At 40.5% G+C, this 27,955-nt stretch overlaps 3 protein-coding genes across 3 annotated transcripts in view; all 3 read right to left on the reverse strand.

Moving 5' to 3' along the window:
- Window positions 1-527: 527 nt before the first annotated feature.
- On the reverse strand, window positions 528-1,613 carry LOC128727117 (alpha-tocopherol transfer protein-like). Its single transcript, XM_053820986.1, has 3 exons — window positions 1,312-1,613; window positions 867-1,242; window positions 528-797 (listed from the first exon to the last, which is right to left on the reverse strand). Exons 1-3 carry the CDS (start codon window positions 1,611-1,613, stop codon window positions 528-530), a joined length of 948 nt encoding a protein of 315 aa, XP_053676961.1.
- Window positions 1,614-2,196: 583 nt separating this feature from the next.
- Window positions 2,197-3,901, reverse strand: LOC128727116 (alpha-tocopherol transfer protein-like). The gene is made up of 4 exons (XM_053820985.1): window positions 3,804-3,901; window positions 3,070-3,416; window positions 2,758-2,997; window positions 2,197-2,682 (listed from the first exon to the last, which is right to left on the reverse strand). Exons 2-4 carry the CDS (start codon window positions 3,369-3,371, stop codon window positions 2,298-2,300), a joined length of 927 nt encoding a protein of 308 aa, XP_053676960.1. The 5' UTR covers window positions 3,372-3,416; window positions 3,804-3,901; the 3' UTR covers window positions 2,197-2,297.
- A 1,120-nt stretch (window positions 3,902-5,021) lies between these two features.
- The window catches only part of LOC128727115 (uncharacterized), a 32,257-nt gene continuing 9,323 nt past the window's right edge, over window positions 5,022-27,955 (reverse strand). The window contains exons 3-7 of the mRNA XM_053820984.1: window positions 8,737-8,848; window positions 8,453-8,649; window positions 8,273-8,386; window positions 7,127-7,309; window positions 5,022-7,059 (exon numbers count right to left, since the gene is read on the reverse strand). Of these exons, the coding sequence (XP_053676959.1) occupies window positions 5,022-7,059; window positions 7,127-7,309; window positions 8,273-8,386; window positions 8,453-8,649; window positions 8,737-8,848 (2,644 nt within the window). The remainder of the gene's footprint in view (window positions 7,060-7,126; window positions 7,310-8,272; window positions 8,387-8,452; window positions 8,650-8,736; window positions 8,849-27,955) is intronic.

Here is a 27,955-nt window from a genome sequence, read left to right on the forward strand (position 1 = left end):
GGAAGCTAAATACTCCAGAAAAGTAATGATTTTGAGTGCTTACAGAAATACCACAATAAGTTAAACAATGTGAAAATAGAATATGAGCAGCATGAATAAATCCCCATGCTGATATTTATTTCATTTTTGAATCATATTGATAATTTTTTATAAAATAAATATAATTCATTTTAAAGTAATTAATTATTCATTAAAGTAATTAAAATCAGGAAAAATGTATCATCTAGATTTAAAAAACTCAACTAGTTTCATTCATTTGATTATTATTCATTTTTTTTTCGGTACATAAACAATCTTCAATCAGGTTTGTTATACATCATGGTACAGTTATTAAAAAACATATATGGCCGCGGTTTGTTCTGGGATTTTCAACTGCGCCACCAGGGATACTGCTGGAACGTTCGCCACACTACTCGATGAAAACAGTATCCCTTAGCACGTTCACGTAAGTAAAGTTATTTAGTGAAATTGCTCCTGCTAAAGTGCTCGTACCGCTGCTACAAAGTAAGATTCAGCACGACTTCAGTTCAGTCAAAATTTAGTTTCCGAAAGCTGCCCTCCGTTCCAAATATATGATTCGAGTTAGTTTTTGCTTTAGTTCCCGACGATGAAGTATTTGAATGAGTGCTATTCATTTCAGCCATACCGAGAAGGTACGATCGATTTTCAATCAATGTGGTTTCCCATTGCTTGGTGATGGCGTCTAACGAGTCCAGATCTCCACCGTATTCCTTTGGTAATATCTCAGGAGGAAAATGTTCGTGCAAAGAGCCAAGTTCGCGGCCATGTGTATAGATCTAAATTACGTAACGGATGAGGAATGATAAGTTTATTCTATTCGATTGAAGCTTTTGGATAACAATTACCCTTTTATGTTGATTTTTCGCTGATAATAATCCATTAAATATTGCCAAAGCAGTTTGAGCACCTGGTGGAGGATTCAGTATATGTATACCTTGCATGCGTAACGGCGAAGCGTCCTGATTCAATATCGCGATTTTCCTCAACAGTTCCATCTCGAAATGCATCAAATGACCGGCAGTCACTCCTTTTAAGTCGATTATGATTGCCATGCCACAGATCACCATTTGATCATCGTCCCGCATCAGGATATCATTCATCATCGTGCCCACCTTCATCACGTCTGCAAAAGTACACTCGGCAACGTCGAAGTTTCCGACTCGAATTATGAACAATTTTGGATCCGTTGGCTTGTTGGTTTTCGGAAGAGGAGTGGCCACACTGAGAGTGTGAATGTTTGTGTTAGTAACGATTGTAATTGGCTTCTGTATAATGAAAGATTAGTTTTACCCCATTTTGATAATTTTCAACACCGCACTGTTCGTCGGGTCACGATTTTGAATAACTTCCGGGAGCTCTGAACGAATTTGAAAGAATAACAATAGCTTTTTCTTCATCTTTTCCAGACTGAACTTGCAACCCCGAAGAAATGCCATTAGTATCTGATCATCAAGAAGGTTGCATTGTAGATCAACCTCTGCTAACCACGATCTGATTACTTTTATATGGCTTTCCACTTGTGTTACATCTTCATTCAGTTTATATTTAGCAACCTCCTCTAGCTCGCTGGAAATAGCACGTATTTTTGGCATTTCACTGAGATACAACTACCTCAACAGTACCGTAGGTCAGTCTAAATCGATATAGCTTGGTTCGTGTACTGAGGCAGTCACAAAAATGGACCTACTCGATCGATTAGCAAAGACATCTGAGACGAGATAGTAGCTATCAGTGCTTTTATCATGCAGAACTTAGGCAATTGATCTAGCTAATAGGCCATTGTTTGTGTGAAATGTTGAATGACCAGGCATACTGCACAATCGGAAGGAAAATTAATTTCTTGATAGTACAAGATTATGTTAGATTGGTTTGTATTACACGATAAAGCAGATGTACAATGTAGAGGTGGCGTAGAGCGTCAGCATTCCTTACAATCTACGAACCATGTTTTAGTACATATGCTTAAATACCTAAACATACCATTCTTGTAAGAACGATCCTCAACGGTGTTAAGTATTTTCTGAAAACACATCATCATGGTAATCGAACTTCTGTTGAGCTACTGCAATATTAGATTGTTACTTTTTATTTTAGCTTGTCTTGTAACTCTTGTAGCAAGCATTTGCTGTAAGGATTTTACTCAATTTAGTTTTAACAAGACCATCGAGTGTGAATTTTTATGATTTATTTACGCAATTGCAATTCCTTATTGCAGTGCATGTGTGTTATTGAAGAAATGCTCAACCGTTTGTGACACGAACAAGATCTGCAACATTCTAATCGAATTCTAACGATCGGAAAGATCCTTCTACTCCAAACAGAGTGCTGGCATTTTTCGGCTTTCCTAGTCGTTTCCGTTCGTCATTGCGATACTTGGCATCTCCGTCAAAAAAGTCCCGATTCGCAATTAGATGCTTTCGCCAGTCGGCAATTATATCATTGAGCTGGCCACCGCTACCACCGTACTCCTCCGGCAGGTACTTCTTAGGGATGACATTGTGCAACGCCTCAAACGAATCATGCACCTGTATGCGCTCCTGAATTTTCTTGCTCAAAAATCCATGGAAAAGCTTGAAGAGAGCATCAAATCCGGACGACGGGTTTATGAAGTGAATGCCTTTCGTGCGGATCGGAAAGGCCTCAATGACGGACGTCATTTTTCTGGAACACCATCGTGAAAGCTTAATTGATTGCAGTTTTCAAACGCGTTTGTAACCGTAGCTTGCATTGACTTACTTGATGAATGTAGGACTGAATTGAGATAGGCAGGCAAAGGTGAGGCCTCTTAGATCGACCAGCACCATATGACCGGCGATAATCGAGGTGTCATCGTTGACCAGCAGCAGATCGGTGATCATGTAACACACTTTCATCACATCCACGATCGAGTACTTAGAAGCGTCATATGCTCCCATGCGAACCAGCATAAACCGTGGACCGTCGATCTCGAACGTGTGAGGAAGAGGAAGATTAACGCTAGAAAAAAAAAACAAAAAAAACCCCGAGCTAATATCGATAGTGACATGCGATCAAATCCTGATTACCTACCCAAATGACATGTATTGCTGTAACGTTTCGTTGTCTGGATTGCGGTTGTCGAAGAACTCTGGTATGGCCGTCTTCACTGTATAGTAGTTGTCCAGTTTTTCCTTCGTCTTTTCCAAGCTGTACTTGCATCCGCGCAAAAAATTAACCAAAAACTGATCGTCCGTGCGTGGGTTGAGATGCGGTTGTTTAAGCAACCAAGCCTTTAACGCTGCAAGATCATCCGCAATACGGTTCGGCACTTCGTTCAGCTCATTACGAGCTTTTTCTTCTAGCTCCGGCACAAGAGGTCTCAAGTTTGCCATTTTACAACGTTGTCAGCTCACGAGTGCGTGTAAAAAGTCACTATGCTACAAACAAGAAAAATGTGAACCAATTTGAAGGTCTTCTAGAATCAGTTGGAAACAAGCGAGGCTAATCCTATCACAGCAATGGTGTTAACGTCGATATTTTATCGAGGTACAGTGGGCAAATTTTACCACTTCCATGTGCTGCTTGACAGGTGCATGCGATAACAGCGTTGGGCGCGATAAATGACACCAAGCTAAGATAACGTTTGTCGCTTGTACATACTCATACACCGTTCAGACAGACATGTGTAGCGACTTCTGAACCACGTTCCCACGGTGACGAAGTGGACATTGCGAATAATTCTACTTGTTTCCTTTTTACTAATTTAGCACTATGCAGCCATGGTATGTGTAGCGTTTTCTGACTACATTACACCTTGTACTTACGATGGATAGATGCTTTGAAGGCTTTGGTACAAAAGACAAACTGCGATGGTAGAAGATTTTTTTCCTTTTCAAATTTTCCTTGCACAGCACAACGTTCTGTGCGTTCAGCGGTTCGCTTGGAACTGATTAGGAGGGATGCGTGTGTCACAACCCAAACGCAACCCGAAATCGAAGCACACGCGACGATCGGCGGTGATGCACTCACTCATTGATGGCAGCTGTTTGCCCTAGCGTTATCTATCGGTTCGCTAGACGACTGGCGTGACACTGCACAAACACCCCTTTTGCAATTGCGCCCTGTTTAGTCTCGTAAACGTATTTGGTTGGTTTATTTGTTGAAGTTTGATCAGCACTCGTCATACCGCGACACCTTGTCCCTGGTTTGATACACCTTACATTGGAACAAGCAGGTTGTGGTGGGCTTTTAGTAGTGAAAGAATGGACAATGTATGATAAGAAAATGCGGAAGGGCATGTAAAACTGTAACCGGTAACTTGTGTATTGGGTGTTGGACGTGTTTGATCCAGCTGATTCGAAAAATAACACGTGAGACACATACGCGATACGTGATCAACTATTATGGGCGAGTTCGGTGCAACTGATAGTGTAAAACATCTGGCCTGTGATGGATAATTTTTAATACTTTTTTTTTATTGAAAACTATCAACTACAAAATAGTACAATTCAAACGATGTCCTTGTACACGGGCATGCACTAGTCATAAATAAAAATAATCGATTCTCAAAACAGAAAAAGAAAACAAAAAAAAATGATCTGTATCATTCACATGCGAGAGAAAAACAAAGATCGTTGGGTTTTCTGGATAACAATAGCTATTCGAAAACTGTTTAAAAGCTTAGCTAAGAGTTTGTGAGCTAGTTGTAGTCTTTTGCTTTTCGTTTGTCGCCGCCTGCAATTGCACATGAAGGTAAAACGCATAATAATTTATCCTCACTGAGCTTAATGTCTAAGAAAACCAACGAATTGTAAAATTAAAAGATTGAGATTTTCCAACGGATGCGTCCAATCAGCGACACTATCCATCATCAAAGGATGGCGTACATTTGCTATATATATATGTGTGTGTATGTATATCACCACCAAGGGTGTGCGTAAAACATTCTTGAAGAATAAATAATATTGCACTGTAGCGTCTGTTGAAGCGAAACAAACATCATCGATCGACCATTGTCTGCGAATCTCACATTTCTCATGCTTTCAGTACAATCCAGATGGTAAGTCTGTCACTTTGGAACCACCGAAGTTCGTCTGACTACGACTTGCTTCGCGTGCCATCGCAGAACCAACAGTGAAGCAGGGTAGTTGCGAGGAGCTAGTGTTTGGTCGAAGCTTGAAGTTGTTGTTCCCGGTCAGTTTGCTTGGCATTGCGCCCTTTGCCGGATTTGGAGGTCCTGAAGCTGCAACCATGCGAGATTTTGCGTACGCGTTCGCTTTGCTCAGCCGTTGTTCGTTTGTCATAACAATATCGATCATGGAATCGACGCCATAAGCACCCATGCGATCGAGGTTTTTCGTGACCTTCTTTGCTTCCAGTGCCGCCGTGATGTCCGGTTTCGGATACCTGCCGGCACTGTTCATGTCGGTCATAAAAAACACCCCGTTAAATTGCTGTGGAGCCACCGGCTGCCCAGGGTGCTGGTCACGCTCCAAAGATTGTGCTCGCAACAAACGCGATTCCTTGTCCCGTGCGTCCATTATAACGTTGAGTATGGCCCGGTTGGAGTCTTTCGCTGAAGGGTGACGACTACGCGAGTGATGAAGGACCGCTACGCCCGAGATGGCACCATCGACGGTAGAGTGGACCACATCCGGGCTCGTGATTGCGCACGGTTCAGTCTCCTGGGAAGTTACCGCGGGCAATAATCCCACCGCCTTTGCTTCAAAGAAGCCGTTGGCCCCACCATCACCATCGCCAAACGGAAGCTTCACTTTACCGGAACCCGTTTCGTCGTCGTCAAAAAAATCAACCTTGGTTTCGTTGTTGGCCAGCATCAAATCGTACCCGGACCCTTCGCCGTCGGAAGGGTTCGAGATCAGGTGCGCCAGGGATCGCGATTTGCGCGGAGGCTGCGGCAACAGATTCACCGGTACGATCTCGTGTTCATTGGAAATCTCCAGGCTGTACAGTGCATGCTCAGGAATGTCGTCCTTTTGCTGGTAAAGAACCTCGTTCTGGTCGGATATTTCGCGCTCCGCGTCGTTCACGATGTTCTGCAGCTCTTCGATCACATCCTCGATCGTAGCGTTTGTGTCATCCTCGACATTACCGTTCAGCTCGTGGATCGGTACGGTGCTTTCCTGCGTCAGGGAGATGCTAAATTTGTGCGATCCCGCACTAGAACCTCCATCCTTGGCTGGAAATAACCGTGGTGGCTCGGGAGTTGACGATTGCCCGGTCTCGGAGCTGCTTATACCTTCGTCGTCGTTCTCGGACGAGTTGTTTCGCTTCGCTTGCGGAGGTACCTGGCGTGGCAGAGCGACTGGCCGTTTCTCTAGACTGGCTGAGTTAGCTGAGCCCTCGTGGGCTTTGGATCCATCGCCAGTACCGCTGACGGTACCCTTCAGACGTAGCACTTCTCGCTGGAGCTCAGCGCAGCGCTCTTGCAGTCTTCTCTCCATGGTGGTCAGGACGGTTTTCTCTTCGTGCAGGATTTGTACTCGACGCTCCAAGATGACCAAGCGACTTCGAACCTGTTCGGCCGAGCGGGCCTGCAGCTGCAACTGCTCAATATCAATTCGTATGGCATCCCATCGTTTCACTTCCCCTCGAAGTCGCTCCATCCAGGGCGACGTTGACGAGATGGACTTACACATCTGTGACGGGTCGAGTCCGGCCTGGAATAACTCGGCTTGCAGGTACAGGCGCGTTTGAGTGTTGTCCGAGCTTTCGAGGAAGGTGTTGATGAACCTCATACCGACAGCTTGTAGCTCACCGGAACCACCGCTACTATTCAACATCCCCACGAGTAGCCTAAATCGGACAGGTTCAGCACAGCGCAGGCGAAGTGTCGAGAGCGCCTCCGAAACGGCCGTATGTCCGTGGTGCTGGTTGCGTTGCGTTCCATCGTTTAAGCCAGCTCTATCGCACGCGATCGTGAGAAGCTGAAGGGCCACGATGCGTGATCGTATTCCCGTGCCGGTGGCTGCTGCCGCCAAGGGAAGTAACCCTATCGGCGTAATACCCAAGCGTATCCCGGCTTCCGGACTTCTCGTGCAGCAGATACTCAAACATTGTCTGTGGAAGACCATCGACAATAAGACCCTGGAAAGCGGATCACCAGTTCGGCTGGTGCACTACTCACAAACAAGCCAGCTCATCCAGTAACGCGCGCCTTTGATATGATTGGTTGTTCCGAGGAATGCCACCAGAGGGCATCGTTGTGGCGCCATTAAGCGGTGCATTTTGACTGAGTTGAATTGCGCGCAAAACTTCCAGCAACAAACTGACGCCATCCAAGGGGCTTGAAACGAGCTCCTGTACAAAGCTGCGGTAAATCACAAATGAAGGAATCAAACAATATCAAACAGTGAATAGCTATTATTCAAGTACTAATTGTCTATTTGAAATCGTGATGGTTTATCGGGAATTATGGCCACAGGTCACTGATTCGCGAAACTGAAGAGTGGCCCATGGAATTTTTTGATAAAACGAAATCCTAAGAGCTGCTTCCATCAAGTGCTAGCAAATGTGTGGCCTTTCGGGTACGATTTGACTGTGTAGTCTGGTTGTATAATCGAAGAGCATCAATCAAACAAAGAAATAATCGTTCAATCGTTACTCGTGTGTGTTATCTTATCAGCTAGCGATAAATCGCTGAAAGTAGCCGGACGTCCACTTTAAGCCGATGCGGTCGGTCAGATGCGATTCCCTCGTAATAGATGGGTGATTGACTACGAAGCCGAGCCGGAAATGGCCAAGCTGGTGCGTTATTTGGAAGCAATTTAGGTCAACGTAAGATGATGGGCAGGGTTTGGTCATCACTAACCATCTACTTATCCATTTGTACAAAAAAAAAACAGGCGCGGAAAACGGACTGAGAATGTTTTCTCTTTCACTAGACGCTTGTTGGCAGTATGTGCAATGCCGGTAAGGGTGCTAGTCGTGTGGAAACCGGTACTTTCGATGGTCCACGGAGTGGAGCGATTTAATCCTCTCACTTGTGCTTGACCGAAAGCATGAAAACACTTCGGTCCACCTGGTGCGTTGAAATTAAGGTTAATGCTTTTTTGGTTACTATTTCCTGTGATGACCATGGCGGAAATATGTTTCAGGCGAACTGCGCAAGTTTTCAAAACCGCCTAATGATGATTCTCTGCGGAAGCTATGGCTTTGAGGCGCCGTGTACACCGCGTGACTAAAGATGTTGATCGCGGAAAAGAGGATCGCAGAAAGCAGACAGTACATGGCCAGTAGACAGACGTAGGTATTAGATGTCGAGTGAACATACCTTGGAAATGACGCCCGAAGATCAGCACGCAGTTTGGTGAGAAGGTCCGTGACAGAACCGAACTGCCGCAGGGACATTTCTCCTTCTGTTTCTGGTGGTGTCGGAATCGGGGAACTACGACAAGATATGCGTGATAAATAGACGATCCGGGGGTAAAACATGGATAACGCTTCATCTTACCGGTAGTCTGAGTGTTTGTGCGGTAATGTCTGCGAGCGAACATTATTAACGGTTTTGGTTGGCTTTGGTGCGTCCTCGGTGTTTGTGGTATCGTAGATTGATTTGAAATTTCCATTCGACCCTCTGCGTCCGAACTTTTTGAGGGAAATTACATAGTCCTCAGGGTTAAATACTGGTGGACGCTGGTTTTCCTGTTGCTAATTACCGAGCACAAGCAAAGAGTAAAAAGAAAATATTATAACCATGTTCAATCACGCATGAGTTAGGAAAATTTCATGATGTACCTTGGTATTTCCGTTCCATCCCAGCGTCTCATCTGGAGGGCCTATCTGTGTCCCATCTGGGGAATTCTTTCCAGCGCTTGGCGCCATCTGGTACAGGCAATAAGACAGATCACTAGATGAAATATAAAAATGAAAAATTAACCTAAATAATGCCTTGATTATACCGGACAGTATTATACTTCGTACTACATGTTTGAGAATTGATACACATTTAGTTAGGTTGCATTTTGTTCAAATTGTACAAATCGTCCCTGGCAAATACTCACGACTAGATAATCAAATATACATTTAAATTACAATTTCCGATTTATATTCAAACCATGATCGCTTGATAGATAATTTATGTTACCGAGCCGCATAATCGCTTTGACTGTTCGCAGTTTATATTGTTGTATATGCAGGCAGTGATGCGTTTTTTTCATCACTGTAATCTAAATAATAGTTTGTTTCCTATCTTCATTCCTCCCATTCTTGAAAAATTAGTAAAGTTTTCCTTTTCTGATAAACCTAGACATGTTTGCCATGCAAACAGCAGTGGCAAACAATATTCTTCTTGAAAACGGACTTGATAAATTGACAAATTATCTTTAACTATATACACTTTTGAGTGAAAGGCTGAGCACAAAGCACAACATAAGTGGATTTTTGGAAGCATCAGTAAGGAAGCAATAAATGTTGCTACTGTAAGCTACTTTACAGGTGTGATTGAATTCCGCCAGGTATTGAAAAGAAGGACAACCCAGCCTACATCCATGAAAGCTTTGTCGTGTTGCATCGTACACGTTCGTTATTAATGTTCAGAGTTCTACAGCCGTTGCTCTGCTCGTTAGCGGAAATACGTACAGAATCCCGACAAAGCCGGATGATGTAAGTAGTTTGTTAACATCGTCATAAACAAACCAAATTGCATTGACCATAAGGCACCGCGATGCCTGCATTACACGACCTGCTCATCAATGTGATCCGATCAAGATGTTTTGTGCAGCTACAACGGGTACCGTTCCCGGAATTCATGACCCACCTTTATAAAGGTGTCGTAAAGAGTTCTTTTATAGTGACTGAAAGTTCCTCGAGGTTTTGTAACGCCCTGAAGGAATACGATGCAATCTGATTGCATTCAGACACCAGCTTTCGACTGCCTTCGTTGATTGCTGAAAGCGCAATTCACATTTTTTATTGCCATTAGGTTATCACTTTGTCAACTAGTGATCCAGCATTGTAACAGGAGAAATCATCTTTAAGCGCGGTAGTTGAGTCAGGAATTTATATCATACCAGAAACATTTAGTTTAGTAAACTACATTTCACAATGTAGGATCAGGTGTACTTTCTTTAACGCTGTAATTATTGAATTCCGTTTGTCTATCACGTTCATCAAACTATGTTAGTATGGAAATATTCATTTATACACACTTTGTTTAAGAAAAACTAGGTGAAAATTTACTCATTTTTTATTTGTATGTTTATGTTCACATTAATTTGCGTAATTCTTGCACTGAATAGTCTCTGAACACGAAATATTTAGAAAATTGATATCCCGCTGCTATTTATTAGCATTTTTAAGTTTCACTTTCCAAGCTCTTGATGCTTGCATCTATGAATTGCAAGATGCAATTTCTCATTGATCAAATCCGTGAGTATTGTAAATTGTATGAGATTATATGAATGTTGGAAATGTAAGCTACTTACAAAATGGAATAGAATTTATTCCATCAAAAAAAATATTCTCTTCAACGATTTAAAGACAAAACACAATTGGTGATTTAAAGTAACAGCATTATAAATTCTATTATGAGATAATTCACCATGATCCGCAAATTCTCTGATTTCTCGCCAAGAAACAGCTATCTTCAACAGCTTTCTGATGGCGTCCATGATGTGAAAACAAATCGGTTGCTGGAATTTCTGGTTATCTTTTCGCCTTTGCATATATATTTACCCATCATCTTGTAAGAAGCTATTCGCCGATTCAAACAGTATGTGTGAGTAGTGGAAAAGTGATAAAAACGGTACCGCAACATTTTTCTTCTCTATTGTTTTAACCTCACCGTGTAATGTGCGGCTTTTTTCAATCGCCACTAATGGCTCACAGCCGTTCCAAGCCAGATGTTTGTTTTTCTGTTGCGGAAACACAACCCCGACAAGAAACCGACAAGAATTCTTCAATAGCTCGCGAAGCTGGCATGAACGAAACCGTAGTATTTCTTTTTCACCAGTGAATAATACATCTCAACTTTCATACAAACTCCCATTCTGCGCTATAATGTTCTCATCAAAATATATTAATATTTAAGTCCTATATAACACAACCTAAAGCTTATCTTATTCTAATCTGACCCATTCCGCAGTTGTTATCACATAGTCAATTTTTGCTTTTGTAATAAGGAACTATAACCCTATAAAGCGCAGAATATCACCCAAAACGCAAGAGCGATGAAAGGAAGTTTTTTTTAAATTCAATAAATTACCAGCGGCAGCTTCGGTAAAGGCAAACATAAATAGGAATTCACCTAGTTTGCAGGGAGCATACTTATACTGAGAATGAGCTAGATAGCTTTTCCAGTAACCATAGTAACCGTACGTCGATCGTAAATCAAGTCATGGTGTCGGTTCGCCACGTATTATTCGGTCAGCTGCGCCAACTGAGTGCCCTACACGGAGCACAGAAAAGCAAGAACCTTGCCCTTGTGAAGATGAGTTTCGTTCTTTTTCAGAAGGAAACGCGATCATTATGCGATCCAGTGCCGTTCAACTCTCATTTCCGCTGATTCCGGGGAGCCTATGGAACAAATGCTGGCAATCGCTGTTGTGGAGCTATAAATTTCCTCTCGAAAAACGAACGGGACTTTGGAATCCGAATCCGATACGCGCGCTCTTGCGCTTGGTTCGCATTGTAGAGGCTGGCATTGGGTTTGGTTTCTGAAGCCTTTCTTCGAAAAAGAGAATCATCGATCGCGGTCACGTGATGCGGACTTGGCTCGTGGTTTTTAGTCCGACCGTTTTAATTAGAAAGAGCAAAAAATACGAACAATTTCAGCTACTTCTCCTACTTACGAGCTTTGCATACGATCACCTCATGAAAATTTCGACATGGAATCGTGTCAATGTACTAACGCATGCACGAATTCACTTCTTTTACACTTATCGCATTGCACACACCGAACATAGCTCAGTGTTTTGTTGAATCAAGGTGTCTAAGTGCCAAGTTTTTTGAGTTTTCCATTCTTTTTAGTCCTGCAGAAACAGATACCACATCAAACCAAGCTCAACATTTAAGCTCCGAAAAGAGTGCAAGTGTATGTCTCGCATTCATAGAGTGAGAAAACGATCATTACCCCGTAACCGTAAAACACTTTGCTGAAAGGTGTGTAAAAATACACCCCATCATCGGCCGTTGCTAGGCTGCTGTTCTTATGCTCGGGCCCTGTCTGCTAGATACTCACTCATACTCCAAATCTACTGCCCCCTATTGTTGCTGCTGCTACCTTTGTTGGGGTCAATCACGAAAGATTAAATTGAAGTAATATATCCAAATACGGTGGGAAAAGTGGAGCATGCTCATGAAAGATTTAGAAAATGGTAGCTATTGCCAACGCCATTGTTTTTTTGGATTTCGTTCAAATAGCCGTCCAGTATGGCAAAACACAAAGCCCGAGGAATTCTTGCTCGTTGGTTGCTGGAGAAGAAATGTTAGGGGTCTTGAGGACTTGGTTGATAAAAGAATAGATTTTTGTTGGTAAAACGAACGATTTTTCTCACGCTCGGAAATAAGCTGTCTGAACTTATTGCTTAAACACACATAGCTATGCTCCGGAGCAAACCAGCTCGTACATTGACGGACATGCAAGCTACTTGGCATATAATTTGCGCTCCACACGAATGGAAATAACTCAAGGTAAAATTATGAACAATTATCCATCTCACAAAAACCACATAAGCACGCTTACAGGTATATGCAACACTAGATTCGATTGATGCACTTACACTTTCCGAATTGCAGCCCGGGAAATGCAAATAAATTCGGAGCACATGTTATGGAAGCAATCACTATTTTGCACACTTTGGACAACACTAGCAACAACATCTTGGCGAGGTTGATGTGACATCGTTGAGCCGTTAGAGACCGTTTTTTAAAAGCTCACCAACGTTGGAACGAAACACCAAATGTATTTTTTAACCGTTGACTGCGTATTGTTTAAAACCACTGTCAAACCAGTCGAAAAATATGCAACTAAACTGTGGAGCCTGTCTACAGCCGCATGCGTTCGCTGCAGCTTTCGAGTAAATAAACCACCCGAACGGCGAATTGCCGAAGAGGGAGTGACCACTTCGCTCACATCGGCCCATTAATCGATCATTATCTCCATGTTGCGCTCATCTCCAAACGGACGATGTAGATTTTACACTCCCACCATTTTACACCCCCGCTATGCGCTCAAATCGATTATACAACCGAGTTTGGAGATTGGTGTGAGCTATTCTTGAGCAATATAGAAGGCCGTTGTCTTAGCAACGCCCGTAAGCACTTCTGTCACTGTTTAAGGTCACTTTTTGCCAGACAGCATCACTTCGATGGATACAACAAATGAGTATCCAAAAAAGAACGCCATGAACCAGTTTCACGTAAATAGTGCAGTATAATTGACCGCCGATCAATTTGAGTAACGACGACGATGATTTTCTCCACCGAAGGTTGACATGGAAATGGCCAGCGACAGAGGGAAAAAATGAAAGCCCGCAAAGCATTGTGAAAGAAAAAAGAGAGCAGCCACGCTTAGAAATTGCGTTGACCTTACTTAAACGGGTGAATAGACAGCAAAGATCGCAAAGAACGGACAACAAATGCAGCCGGTTTGAGTGCAACCAGCTAAAAAACCTCAGTGAAGCACACGAGGTTAGAAAAAGTTTTAATTCTTTAGCATGCAAGAGATTGTTGGCTCGAAAAAATTTAAATTTTTAATGTTGTCTGGATTGTAGTCATACATAAAAATCGATAACCTGTTAACGAATCATTTCTGCATATACTATTACATAATTTCAACAAATGCTAGTCAACTATTAAGACCGTACAGTCTCGGATTGCGACCGAAAATTAAATGATTACAACACTAAGTGGATAGTGGATGTGTTTTATAATTTATAAAAATATTTTACGCCTTTCTCCAAGCTGAGCCATGCTGATAAATACACCCATGGCGCGTTGATTCGTTCAAAATGTACGAAATGTAAAAAAGAAAATGAAAATATGCTCGCTGTGTCGCAAACGCACATCTAATTCCCATCCGATTATTAGCGGAATTGCATTAGCGAGGAGAAATTTTGCTTCGATTTTAGGAGTAATTGCGATTATGAATATTGGTTCGCCGCGTTCATTAATTGCGAAAGAGGATATGTGCATGGCTTCAGCCGTTTTATTTTTTGTTATTTTCTGCCAGCGAACGCATTACGTGTGATCGACCCGCTATCAACAACATAGACGAGCGCTTTCTAACAAATGATCGAGTCCAATTGCAAGCTAAGGCGCAACGTCAGAAGGGGTGTTATGGCATACCCAATTTATTTTACAAGTTTCGAAAAAGAAAGCAGGCAGATAAGGAAACGCCAGCTCTCCGGCTTCTGCGCATCCGACGCTTCTCATGTTTCGACTGCAGTGATGTAATGCAGCAGAAGTCACCAACTTATCTGGTGCTATTAAAGCTAGTTAAATATCATATCAGATATTTGTAGCCTTTTCTGTTTGAATCTCCAGCCATTTATCATGCTGAGCATGGCCTATTGAATTCTATGCTATTGAAAAATAGGCTCTTTTCCAGTCGCACTCAAAAGCTACGGCAACTAGTAGCTTACAGCGACATACGCACTAAAGCGATGGTCAATGCTAATCATTTGTACCGTATGTATTGCTTGGGGCATCACATACTATCACACAATGAAACCGTTCCCCTCTTATGTTTAATTAAGCTCTTGGGCAGGATTTATAGCGGTTGTTGTTATGCTCACCTCGACCAAGCAGTAGAATCAACGACCGACTAAATGAGTGTGCAGCGTTACTATATTGCTGCGCCTTGCCCAACAGAACCGTTACCTTGATTATGAATCTAATAATTACAGCCAACCACCGGTGATGGTTTTCCTGCCGACTTTCCGTGGCGCTTTCTTTTAGTGCCACCGTTCAGTGCTTCGCTTCGCATTCCTAAGCCCAACCCAACTAATCTTTTACTACTCATCTTGTCATCCCGTCTGCAACAATAACGAAGACAACGTTCACGTGGTTGATAAAGTTAACACTGTTTCAAGATGGAAAGATGTACCGACAGAATGTTACCAAATACTTCTACCGACGCTATACCGGTCGTAAACTGAGGGCGCGTGCGACTCATCTTTCGCCGGTAAGGGGCTAATTTAGATTGCATCGGTTGACGAATAAGGTGAGTAAGTGGTCTTGTACTTTAACCTGATGATCTTTTATTAAACCGATTCACCTGAGCGTCGTTGATTATCGTATAAGTTGCACCAGTCTGTTCTCATTTCATACTTGTTGCAAGCGTTAAGATGGCTCGAGCATTAAACATCTTAATTAAAACATTAAACTGTAACCTTTGTTTAACTATGTTTAACTACCTCGGTTGCTAATGGTTTTGGTAAAACTTATTTGTTAAGTGATCAATAGTTTGCTCAATAACATCTCAATAAAATAAGCCTCTCAGCCTAGACCTTTCTCTGAAAAGAAATTGCAACACACATGCATCATATATATATATATATATATATATATATATATATATATATATATATATATATATATATATATATATATATATATATATATATATATATATATCTATATATATATATATATCTATATATATATATATATATATATATATATATATATATATATATATATCTATATATATATATATATATATATATATATATATATATATATATATATATATATATATATATATCCTTCACGGCGCTTGTGATTAAGTCAAACATTGTTTCTTCTTGGCATAATATCTTTTGTCTTGCCATATTATATTTTTTTTTACTATTTTTGCTTCAATTTTTAATCTCTTTGCTGGTCAGATTCCCTTGTTTCATGTTTGGCCTGAAGACTGTAGTTTGAAGAACTATGTCGTAACTAATTATTTTCCAGATAATACAGATCTTCTACATTATTTGGTCTCCCACGAGTAAACCGTATTCTCCCATATATTTTCTTCGGCATGCGTTTCCTCTAATATTAGTTCAATCCTATAACTTACTTCTCACTGTAACACTTTTCCTTGTTCCGATAAAACTTTTTATCCATCACATCACTTTTATCACATTCTCTCGCGTCAAACATATTTTCAGCTACCTTTTTCCCTTTTTTACGATATTATGTTTAATACTGTACCTCATACTTCACTTTTTATCACAATTTCATACTTTATCGAAACCATTCCATATTATTTTTCACTACCTTTCTTATTCCTGTCTCATGAGCTGCATTTCTCTACTTCCATCTGGATAATACATTTCTCCCCGTCTCTAGATAATACATCATAACATTCTTAACATCATTTCTATACTTATACTAGTCGTATGACACGATTTCGTTCGGGTCGATGTTAGTTTTAGAAATTACCTATTTCTTCTTTCAGCGGTCATTTATTTAAACCAAAAATATCATGACAACAATTACCTGTATCTAATTTTAATAGATTGGCAAATAAGTTGTTGATTGAATGAACACATTGATTCAGCATTTATCTTTACCCTAAATATCCCTTATCCATTAGAAGATTAGAATATTTTACCTTCCCGTTATTAGCACTACTCTTGTCAGTCGCTCATTACTTATACATTATACTTTCTTCGAACTTCAAATTTCCTATACAATTTACTATTTTTTAACATTTTTTATTTTTCTACACTTCCTGCTTGACGAATCCGTGCTGATAATTTTGCACTTCTGTTAATTTTCCCTGACCTCAATCTCAAAACCGCATCAATTTTTTTCCAACAAATCCATTACACATTCCCATTAAAACATTCTTCACTGTAATATTTTTGTAGCTCTCGTTCTAGAGAGATTTTTTCCTGTTTTTTTTATTTATTTTGTTCTTTTTGTCGCTTGCATCAACTAAAGTCTTCATCGAACTTCATCGCAGTTTTCTCAACCGTTCATGCAATCGATATGGTCACTTTCTTCTAAATTTCACTAGACGTATTTAATGTTTCTTGTCCCACATCTTGCTTATTTTTGTCTGTTACCGTCCTTATCCTTATCTACCATATCAAGCTTCCTCTTTACATTCCATCTTGTTTTTTCCAAAAATTCATGTTTGAATACACAAAAAACAATCTGCACCTTTACACATATCTTATTTCGACCCACGATCTCAGGTGTGACAATAGCTTAAGCTTTAGAAGTATTTTCACATCCGAACAGTCGATTAATGACTTGCTCACGTTTCTACCGATAATGCAACATTGCCAAAAGTATGAAAGCGGGCATGAGCAAATCTATACATTCATGAGTAAGTACCAGTAAGTATGTAAAGGGTCTTTTCTCCAAAGAGGTTAAAAGGGCCTCTTTAACAAAGAGGTTGAAATTTGTTGAGGTTGTTCACCTCAATCAAAGAAAAGAAAAGAAGGAAACTCAACAAATTGATAACTTTTATATTATGTATGTTGTATGAATAGTATATATTATATTACATAACTTATATATATAAATACTTTTTTTGGAGATGCTGGTTTTTTATGTGTAACAATTAATAAAATATAAATTCTTCTACGATTACTCAACATTCATTCAAGAGAAAGTTTGACGGCTGTGGCATCCAGTTCAGGTGTGAATTGCGCATAATGTAAGGCTAAAGATTTTTGCCATTACCGGTAAAAGCTAACTCTCTTTTCGTCGATGACCTGTGCGTACCTGAAAAGCTCGTACCCCATGCTAGAGTTCGACGTTACCCACAAACGGTAATAAATACAGTGGCATAAACGTTAGCGTTTAGGCGTTGGGCAGCAAATAATCACCTTGATTTTGTGTGTTTCAAAAGTGTAAAAAATGGCTGCAAAGTGGATTCAAATTTGAACCGAGACAGCAAAATAAGCACATGGCCCGTCGCACGGAAACACAAACGAGTGACGACTAATTGAGCTCTGTACAATGATGGCCAAGTTCATGGGAAAAGACCCCACCCCCCTCACTTATTTCTCTCGTTCTCCTTCGTCCTCCTCAAAATGAGACCAGCTGCAAGTGTTTCAACCCCCAACAGTGGACATAAGAGAATTGTAAAAGCATGTTTCTACGCTGCTAGTAGCACCAATTTGGGATCAAGCGGTGACGAAGATCGCGAGAAAATTAAACGAACGATTACCGATCATCACAGAAACTTGTTTTCCTCCGGCACCGCGAGAATCGCACTGCAGGACGGTTTCTTTGGAGCAGGCGTTTCGTTTCAGTTTTACATCCAGCCAGTGATCTTCAGAACGCAGGGTCTATTGGCATTTGCGTTCATCTTTGAGACCCCGTTCCTGTCTGACGCTAGCATAAGTGGAGCAAATTCCCCTGCCTGTTGAACCGGATACTGGTTCGTAAGCAGGTTCTTTCGTGGAGAGGTCTATTTTTGTCTTTTTTTCATCTTCATCTCGACACACATGTCTTGCCAGCAGAAGGTGGGCAAGATTTAAGCAGGTTCAAGTGCTCCCTCACTCTTTCTGCTACTACTGCCCAGCTTGGAAAATAGGATGTTGAATTTCGACTTCAAAAGCCAGATAGGACCCAGTCCAATATTTCCCTTCTCCTAGTGCATGTGAAGGTAAACAATTACGTAGCATACGTCGCGACACACTTCCATGTAACCGCGAAGGCAACAAAACAAAACACCCCTTGGACAGCATTAAGAACCGTTAGTTCGCCGGCGACCCAGCTCTTGGATCTGTGACCGGTTCGAGATTGGTAGGTATTTCATCTGATCCAGTGATTCAGCAGGGAAAGCTGCGAGTCGAGCAGGGAGGCTACATCGTGGTCCAGCTGAAATCGACCGCGAAACGACACAATCGTAGAAGCCAGCAAATCATTTTCACCCGTTCCTCCATCGGATGTCCCGTTGGGGTCACCGTAAATAAGGCGTGGATGTTTAGCTAGCATAATTGTGTCAGCTTCTGCAAACGCTTGTAACATGTGTTGGAGCCATGGCATGGTTTGGACGGATAAAAACCCCGAATTTTGTATTGATAGCTCAACAATTTTTCTACCGTAGTGTTATTTTGATTTCAATAATTAAACTTAATCTAACCATACGCGTATTTTGTCTCTCGAATGGCCTAATATTCATACATTGCAGGCAGCATTTTATGAAATGGATGACTATTATTTTCCTAAACATAGCCGGTTATATCGGACAATGTCAGTTATAATTTCATGCATCGAAACAGGAAACAGGAAATAATTGATGCATTTACATGCATGAAGGCATTTATGTAGTCAACCGTTAGGTTGCACGTCCTAAGAATTATAGATTGCCTCACGACCATGCATTACGTGGAGTACATTTATATTTCTTTTGTCTCGATGGAACGTTCACGTGTAGAAGAGCTGCTAGATTGTTGCATCGTAGCTGGGTTCGAAATACCGTACACTTAATAATGCATCTCATAATACTCTTCCTTCCAGGTGGCAGGTTGCTCCCAGCAGTCAACGTAGAATGTCTACCGGCAGCGGTTAGTATGCCATTCATCATCTTCTATTGAAATTCGCCTTTTGTAGTGAAATGGCTTTCAACGATATGCACTGGGAAAGCAATTCGATTTTTGATCAACCAAACTTTTTGACTAATTATTCCCAGACAAACAACAACGAAGCGATTCGATTGGCATTCGATGAATAGCATTTTTATCAGTATATTCATTTCGAATTTGGATTACTAATATACGAATTTACATTGTACAGGGATTGAACAACGTTGGTTCTTGATTACACTTTTTATCCCAAAAAATATGAGATTCCTATCAACGTAAGTTCTATCTAAACTAAACCTAGTGTAAATGTGATTATAAATTACACAATTACACAATCGTGATTACAATGACACACCATTTGAAACATATTATTTTGATATCTTTCAGTATTGCGGTTATTGGCTGTATTGCTATTTCTTTTTAAAAAGCGAATAAGAACAAGAAAAAGAAGAATTTTGTATTTAAACATTAAAGAAAAAAGACAAAAAATATTGAGTCAATTAAGTAAAGTCACTAATTTCCGTTTACCTGCCCATCATCAAGAAATCTCTATAAATCGGAGAGTTGACATTCAGCTCCAAATCAGTGTGGGAGGGAAGGTTTTTCTGCTGCAGCCTCTTCATATTGTTTCTTGCACTAGACATTTTCTATGCTAAACACTGATTTCTCTTAAACTATCTCTCAATACCAGTTGAGCAGATGTTTCACTTGGCATGGTGGGTATTATTGCGAGTCGCAGTGAAACGATAGCAACTGTTTTTATCGATTTCATTTTAATTAGTGTGAAACCAACAAACATCGCGAACGCATCGCTGCATTTTATTGATCGAGTACGCCGGCTGCTCAATGCATGCTTTCTAGCGCTCACTGCATTATGGCTCTACTTGATGAATCGGCAAACATGCGTCGGTTTGTTAACGATCACATACTGATTTGGCATGCACTTTTACTATCGAACAATGAACCAGTTGTTGAACACGTGTATGGAAATTGCAAATGCATCGCTACTACAATCAGCCCGCCCACCGAAGCTGATGTCCTCTATGATGAACTTCTGATTCGACATAACAGTGAACACAATACGCTCCACATCCTTCCCTGATCGAAACCAAAAGTGAACTGAACTCCACCATACGCTACTCCACCAACTATCGATCTCTTATGGCGAGCAACAATTTCTCTAATCAACTTACCAAAAAAAATCCACACGCCCATTGAGCAACAGCCAGCAGCATCGCAATTTAAACATTAGCTTATTGCTGCTTGAAATCTGATAAACGTACATCGGCCGTGTCCAGAGCAGTCCAAAGCATTGGAAATCGATGCCGCTGGTGGGCGTCGACACGGAAACAAGCTACATTCGCAGATATTTGCTTTGGGCTATTAGCTTTTTGAAAGTCTCGACAGTAGACGGTCATTCACCACGTGATCGACCGTTGTGCGAGAAACCGTACAGCTTGAGTGATTTTTGTACGGATACTTGAGTAATTTTGGAACCGGCTACCGGATCATGGAAATACTGTGGAACATCGATCAGCTTTATGCATTATCAAACAATGAAGCAATTTCAATTGTCAACACAGCAGTGGATATAATAATTACATTTTTAGTCAGAAATTTTGTTTTGTACCTTTACATCAATTTCTTGCTATATGCCTCTTTGATTGAAAGTAGCATATGTTATCGAAACTCTACGAAAATAAATATCAAGTGGGGTTTTTTCTCTCTTTACCTCTCAATGTCAAAAGCTCTCCTGAATGCTTCGCTTAGAAGTGTTTATTTGGAATTTCGAAATTTTGGCAAAAGTTGAACGAAAATGAACACCCTTTAACAATACAAGGTTTGAACCTATGAATACAAAAGGCAAATGTTCATTACGAAACGTATTGAATAAAGCATCTCCAGCAATTGCAGTAAGAGTATTTTCGGGCAAAACGCAATTACCGGATATTAGAAAACTTTAAATGTCTAATCTAGCAGCATTCAGTGAACTCTTTTTTTTATTATGCAGTGCTGAGCGCACATAAAAATGAGATAAATTACGTCTGATGTTAATGAACGTACAGTGCACACAGGAGCACAGGGCCACAGAGGTACCATGCACAGACAATATGAAAACGAACGTTGTGCTGCACAGTCACGTTCGTTGACGCTGCGATTTTCAACCAAAATATCCCCAAACGCTTATCGTTGCAACAAGAAACGCAGCTGCACAGATCGTGGAGAGAAAGATAACGCAAAACTCATTATCGCCGTCGTTCTCACCTTTAACTAATTTGCAGCACAGCACGTTCCTATGCACGTTTTGCGCCGAAGAAAAATATATCGCTCACCGCCTAATATGATCTCTTTGGCTCATTAGCGAACGATCATCTTCAACAGGAGATTATCGAGAAAGGAAAATTTTGACTGCTTTTCAGCGCGTTCAACCGCGCACTCTTTTTCCCATTATCTTTCTCTCCCTGCACTCTCTCTCTCTCTCTCTCTCTCTCTCTCTCTCTCTCTCTCTCTCTCTCTCTCTCTTCATCTATCTGTATGTCTGATTTTTTCTCTTCGTTACGTATCTATTTCCGTTTCTACACGCTAACTTGCATTACCACAATTAGTGACATATATACATATATTATATCATTACTAATATATCATCTACTAATATCATAATACTACTAATATCATTACTAATATATATTCACATAATATATATATATAAAAAAAAAAAAAGCTATATATATATATATATATATATATATATATATATATATATATATATATAAATTATTTATTTATATCTGTACATATGTTCCATGAGTATATGTACCTTAAAGTATACAGAACAGGTCGTGTCTTATCATCTGGTAACTGATCCGCAATAACGCGCAAACTCATCATATGCACCGATTCCACATTAACTATTTTACGCGCACAACCAGCGGTTTTTATTTTGATTATCGCTATCATACGGGTTTCATTTGCAAAGCTTTCACCATGAACGTGGTGCATTCTATTGGTGCTGGGAAACGTAGAGTAACATCCACGTATGACGAATGCAATAGTGAAAATGTGTTTGCTCATTAGCATCGCTTGAGCTATACTTTTATTATCAGTCGACTAGTAACGATGGCTTTGGAAAACGTTGTGAACAGACTTATTGTGGCTAATGAGCAAACTCGGAATCTCTTTTGAGCTATGTTGGTCTGCGGCATATGCTGAAATGCGACATGGTGTCATGTACACTTCGAGTGCTGATAAACCGTATGTAAATTGAATTTACAATAATTTCCGAGCAAGCAGCATAATGTGCTGTATCACACTTTCTTTTTCCTGTCGATAAAACAATGGCTGTTGAAATGTAAGTCATATCTACTAAAAAAACAACTGTTGTACAATTATGAGCTGGATGGCATGGCGAATTCGGAATATACGTGTGTTACTGTCTAGATATAAAGATGACTGGTGTTTGGTATTGACATTGTAGAAGATAAAAACAATATGGAAAAATATTGGCAATTACCGGTAAAATAGTGGTCTTTTTTCCCATGCGTCATTTGTTTATAGCGTCTTCCTATACCATTTCAAGTACATCGTGGACGATATTTATATATTCCACAAGGCATTTTCGTTATCTCGAACCTTGTACTTCACCTTGAAGAACGCATTTATTTATTTTAATGGTTTACTCAGTTTCACCACAGGAACTGACAATGAACCTCCAATGTGCCAGCGGCCTAAGATGGAAACGAAAGCTCTGTCTGTGACTTCGTCACGCCACCATTTCTTGTGGGCTTTGGAGCGGAACGACTTACTTCGTTTGTTTTTACGTCAACCCCAACGACCCAAAAGGTTCTCTACGATCAAGATGTAGAATGGAACCCAAGCAAACACTACATGTACAGTGTTTGAGAATATACCGATAAAAATCCGCACTACGGTGCTTAATTATGAGGATTTCGGGCGAGTTGGTACAAGGCAGAGAGAATTTCTTTCCATTGCCATGCCAACGGAGGTCTCCATGTCTGATGCTATGCTGTACGGAGTAGGCGAACAAAGCTTGCTGTTCTCTGTAGGCTTATTAATTTGAATATTCTTTTCTCACTATTGTTAACCTGGCTATTGCAATTGGACGCCATCCATACACCCAGCAAGGAAGTTCCTGGATCGTTGCTCCCCTATCATGCTAAGACGTGCAAAAAGGTAGTTAATAATTGATGGTCCCACGCTTAATAAAGCTGTCTCGGTTCACTGCTTGTGCATCTGTTGGGCTGTCGGGACGACGAACCTAACGAATGACAAAGAGCAGGCAGACGGCTGAGCATCTCATGCTTCATGCAATCAGAACCAACTCCTGATTTGAGCGGCAAGTATCTCAAGAAACTGTCTGCTCCGAGTTTTTTTAATACGGTAAAAATCAACGCAGATCCAGATAACATAATTTTACTTCTGGAGCATTCTAAGCATTGAATTTTATCATCTGCGCTCCGGTAAAGTTTGGAGAACGACGGAACAATGCACACCGTTCGTCTCGATGATGATTACGTCTTATTGCAGAGTATGTCTAATACCAAACATCACTGTCGATCTTACTGTTTGTTTTCTTGATATAATTCTTGATATAATTGATATAATTCGTTTTTCCTGCTATGCAAAGAAAATTTGATTTTTATTCAAATAATACTAGATCGACAACCATACTTTTCTTACAAACATCAAGTTTTGGAAATGTTTCATTAAATGTAGAAAGCAATGTTACTCGTTCTAAATAAAACAAGCACAAATAGGAGTTTCCACGTACGTACGATCTGTGATCTTTGAGGAAAAATAGCAGGTGTAGTGTTGAATGGATCAAATTCATTTTTCTAAGCCCACATTTTCTTCCACTCAAAGCGCTTCAAACATAACGGAGCCTGCATACTTCACCTAGATTTAGGTTACTTTGCCTTTCAAATCTGAAGCTGCGTTCGATCTGCAGTAACGTTTTGTGGCTCATTTCTTTTCCTCTAACTGATCGCACTGAATCGTTGTGTACTTTTCTATCTGAAAGCATGTGCAATCTAGAATACTATTAAAGATAAGTTTTACGAAGCATGCTTGTATAGCGCCCTTTTATATAGCGGGGTTTGCAAATAATTCCCAGCTCTACACTTTGATGTTATATTTCAAGCTTGTAAAGCACCATTTTTCGTTACTTTTGCAGAAACGAAAGGGAGTCTGATCAGTTTTATGTTAACATTATAAGCGAGACTAATGCACTTGAAATAATCAGCGCTACTAAATACTTACTGGTTGTTTACCATGCTAAAATACAATATTCCGATGTATCCGACGATGGTTGTGGGTAGAAATCGGATAAAAAGCTTCACCAATTAAGTCCTAACAAGCATGCAGCAAATCCAATCCCAAGAATATCGTGAATGTGTAACCAACAACTCCGACGCAGAGGGTTTCGGTAAATCGGATCCAATTTAACCATGCTTGACAGCCAACATTGGCGATTTGTCGACTATCGGTGAAAATACGGTGTATTGATCGTTTAGATTTCATCGACCGTCCCGCAAAACTAAAGGTGATCTATAGCGTGATGTATAGCAATCAGTTGTCATTCGCAAATGTATCATATTAGTGACTTAAAACGTTGATCAATCGGACAAAATTATTAACCGTGTGTTGGCTTAGTTTAAAAGTTTCTTCAAGCTTAGCAAACCTTTCACTGACTTCAACAATCTTTCATGATATGTTGCATTGCCGTAAAACCTGCTCCAACAATCGTGTTTTGCCAGGAACCGGATTTTATTTTGAAAATAAAAACTTAATCCTGCTGTCCGTCATATGCTTCATGTGTTTTTTTTGGCAATCGACCAAAGCGGCTGATATAACCTGGGGTAAAATTAAATCACATCGTCGCAACAATTGGATTTTCTTACCGAAAGGCGTTTACCAACAAAAAAAACCAGCTCAGTGAAAATTTGCGAAACGCTTCAACTGTGTTCGGTTGCAAATGAAGCCTTTCCTGCCGCGGTCAACTTTTCCTCGAAATAAACTGTGTGTTACTATTAAATGTTGCCCATGTAATCTCGGTGCATTAATTCGAAGTCATATACAAATATATGTTTCTTCATTACTTGCTGGTTTTGTGATGTTTTTTTTTGTGTGTTGCTGTGTGTTGTTTTCCCCTTGTGTTTCTTCCGTTCGTACTCATTAGCCACGAAATGAGCCAAGTATGTGGCGTAGTCCAACGGAAATCATCGAGAAAGACAAACCAGCTCTTCCAAATCTGATTCAGTCGAACTGCAAAAAAAGTTGACGGCAAAGACGTGCCAAAAACTACTTTCACGAAAACGACAAAATCATACCATTTCCTCGTACTTTGCTGTGTATTTTGGGCACTGAGAAGTTTAAAACATTCACCTAATGACATTACCATGCTATTGTAATATTTGAGATGAATGAAAAATAATGTTAAAATTGTTAGCTCAAGTATTCATGACAATCCACAGAATAGTCTCTAAATAATGATCGCTAAAAACATCGTCCTTAACGGTTGGGGCTTAATAGTAATTCAAAAACTTCCACCAAAAATGCTTCCGATGTTAGAGCGCACCTTTTGTTTTCAACAAATATGAACCTGGCTTTGGTATGGACACGTTTACCCACACTAAATTGTAGTATTGCCAGAAAAGTCGGCTCACGGTCCCGTTGCTTCTAATTCCACTTGCTCATCCACCGAGGGACGGAGCTGTGTCGTTTCTACCGGTTTTCGCTTCCTTTAACCGCACAACAATGCCGTAAACTTTAATGCTCACCAGCCCACGACAGGCATCTTCCTTGTTTGTCCGTTCGCTTCGACCCAAAACATATTGAATTCCGTTCGAATCTTCCGTGATCTACTTTGCCACTGCACGAAGCAATTGAAGCAATCCCATTTCACCCGTGCCCGACGCCCATGAAAGCACCACCATGGACGCACTAATGAATAACTGCTTACGAAAAGGGAGGCCATTTTGAGGAAAATTACTCAAACGAATCAATGCACTCGTGCAGCCCAAAACCCACCGCAAGCTTGGGAGGGAATCGTGACTGTTAGTAAGGCTTTTGGAAAACCAAACCAGACCGCGTTTTGAGTACGCAGCACCAACGCGCCACGATGCACTCGATTTGGTAGAGGGAGTTTTAACTCCGGCACCATCGTCTAACAATAATAGACGCGTTGCCTTTACTTTCACGGAAGTAGGAAAGCTTACGCTAAAATACAAAAAAAAATGCAAACATTGCCTTTTCTTTTCCTCTTTTCGCACTTCCCGCACACTTAGCTTGAAGCGTTAGTTTTTTAGTTCGTTTACTTCTTTGCATAACGCGGAGTAATTAACCGGTACGTGGAAAATCTAAACCGAGGGTATGCATTTTTCAGTTCTGCGAATGAAATGCACGCGATGAAAAACCTGTGCGGAGCGGAAGGGCAGGAAAAGGGTTGCGGAATTACGGAAATATTACAACGTTTGAAATGCCCGTGGTGCTTTGTTACCAACAGGTGCACGAGACGATAGAGGCGATCATCACGAATGATCGATCGATGGTGTGGTGCATCGCTACTGTATGTTAAAGTGTCGCTATTAAAATAGATATATTTTTTTATTTATAATCGATATAGGGCTTGTGAATGTTTATGAAGCTTTAAATATGCTTTCTTTATTGAAACAAATGATTGTTATATTTCCTTAAAACAAGCAACAGAGCCTAATCCAATCGCTTTGTTATGAATTGTCATCAAACTGCTGTTGCTATGAGTTGTCAAACTGCTCTATATTAGTTTTTGATACAAAAAATAATCCCTGAAATGTTTGATGTCAAGGTTAACCAAATATCGCTTCCACTAAGAGTCGCGGTTCTGCTCTGGCTCGGTGAAAGGTAACGCGTTCATGAGGAACGTCCAGACGATCCTCTAGTGCAGATCCGTGACGCGTTTGCAGACTAAAATGCGTCGACAGGTATCAAAGCCTTCTTTATCGATCAGTAACTATCAAGTTGTTGAAGTATGAAGGAGAACGGCTATTATTAGGGTTGTAAATGGAGTGATAAAACCTATCCATTTGATACACTTTGGTGCATTCGTACGTATATGCCAGTATATTGATCGACACAAACGAATTCTTAGCATTGGATGGTACTTGTTCAGATCATACTGAACCAGGCAGTTTGTCTCTGTGAGCAGCAAAAAAAATTGAGCACTTTTATTCCGGTTCAGCAGCTTTACGAGCCTTTCCGGCTTCGTTCATTATACTATGGCACCCAAAACCCAACCAAGCACTGTTATTTCGAATGGCCATGTTAAAAATGTCGATGCCAAATAATTTCAGCATGCAACTGTTGGAAAATAGGAATGGAGTCGTCTAAACTGCCAAAGCGTAGCGACAGAAATCAGTTTACAGCAATATGCGATGTGACAATACCTTTGAAATGACACCTTCGACATATTTCTGAAGTTT

This window comes from Anopheles nili, chromosome 3 (assembly GCF_943737925.1).
Source record: "Anopheles nili chromosome 3, idAnoNiliSN_F5_01, whole genome shotgun sequence".
NCBI lineage: Eukaryota > Metazoa > Arthropoda > Insecta > Diptera > Culicidae > Anopheles > Anopheles nili.

Bases quoted from the DNA above. Each gene is read 5' to 3' on its own strand.
- LOC128727117 (XM_053820986.1), bottom strand. From the start codon at position 1,613: ATGCCAAAAATACGTGCTATTTCCAGCGAGCTAGAGGAGGTTGCTAAA. The intron at 1,243-1,311 runs GTAAAACTAATC...TCACACTCTCAG, and splicing joins TTGAAAATTATCAAAATGGG to TGTGGCCACTCCTCTTCCGA. The intron at 798-866 runs GTAATTGTTATC...TACGTAATTTAG, and splicing joins CGAAAAATCAACATAAAAGG to ATCTATACACATGGCCGCGA.
- LOC128727116 (XM_053820985.1), bottom strand. From the start codon at position 3,371: ATGGCAAACTTGAGACCTCTTGTGCCGGAGCTAGAAGAAAAAGCTCGT. The intron at 2,998-3,069 runs GTAGGTAATCAG...TTTTTTTTCTAG, and splicing joins CAGCAATACATGTCATTTGG to CGTTAATCTTCCTCTTCCTC. The intron at 2,683-2,757 runs GTAAGTCAATGC...ATGGTGTTCCAG, and splicing joins TTCAGTCCTACATTCATCAA to AAAAATGACGTCCGTCATTG.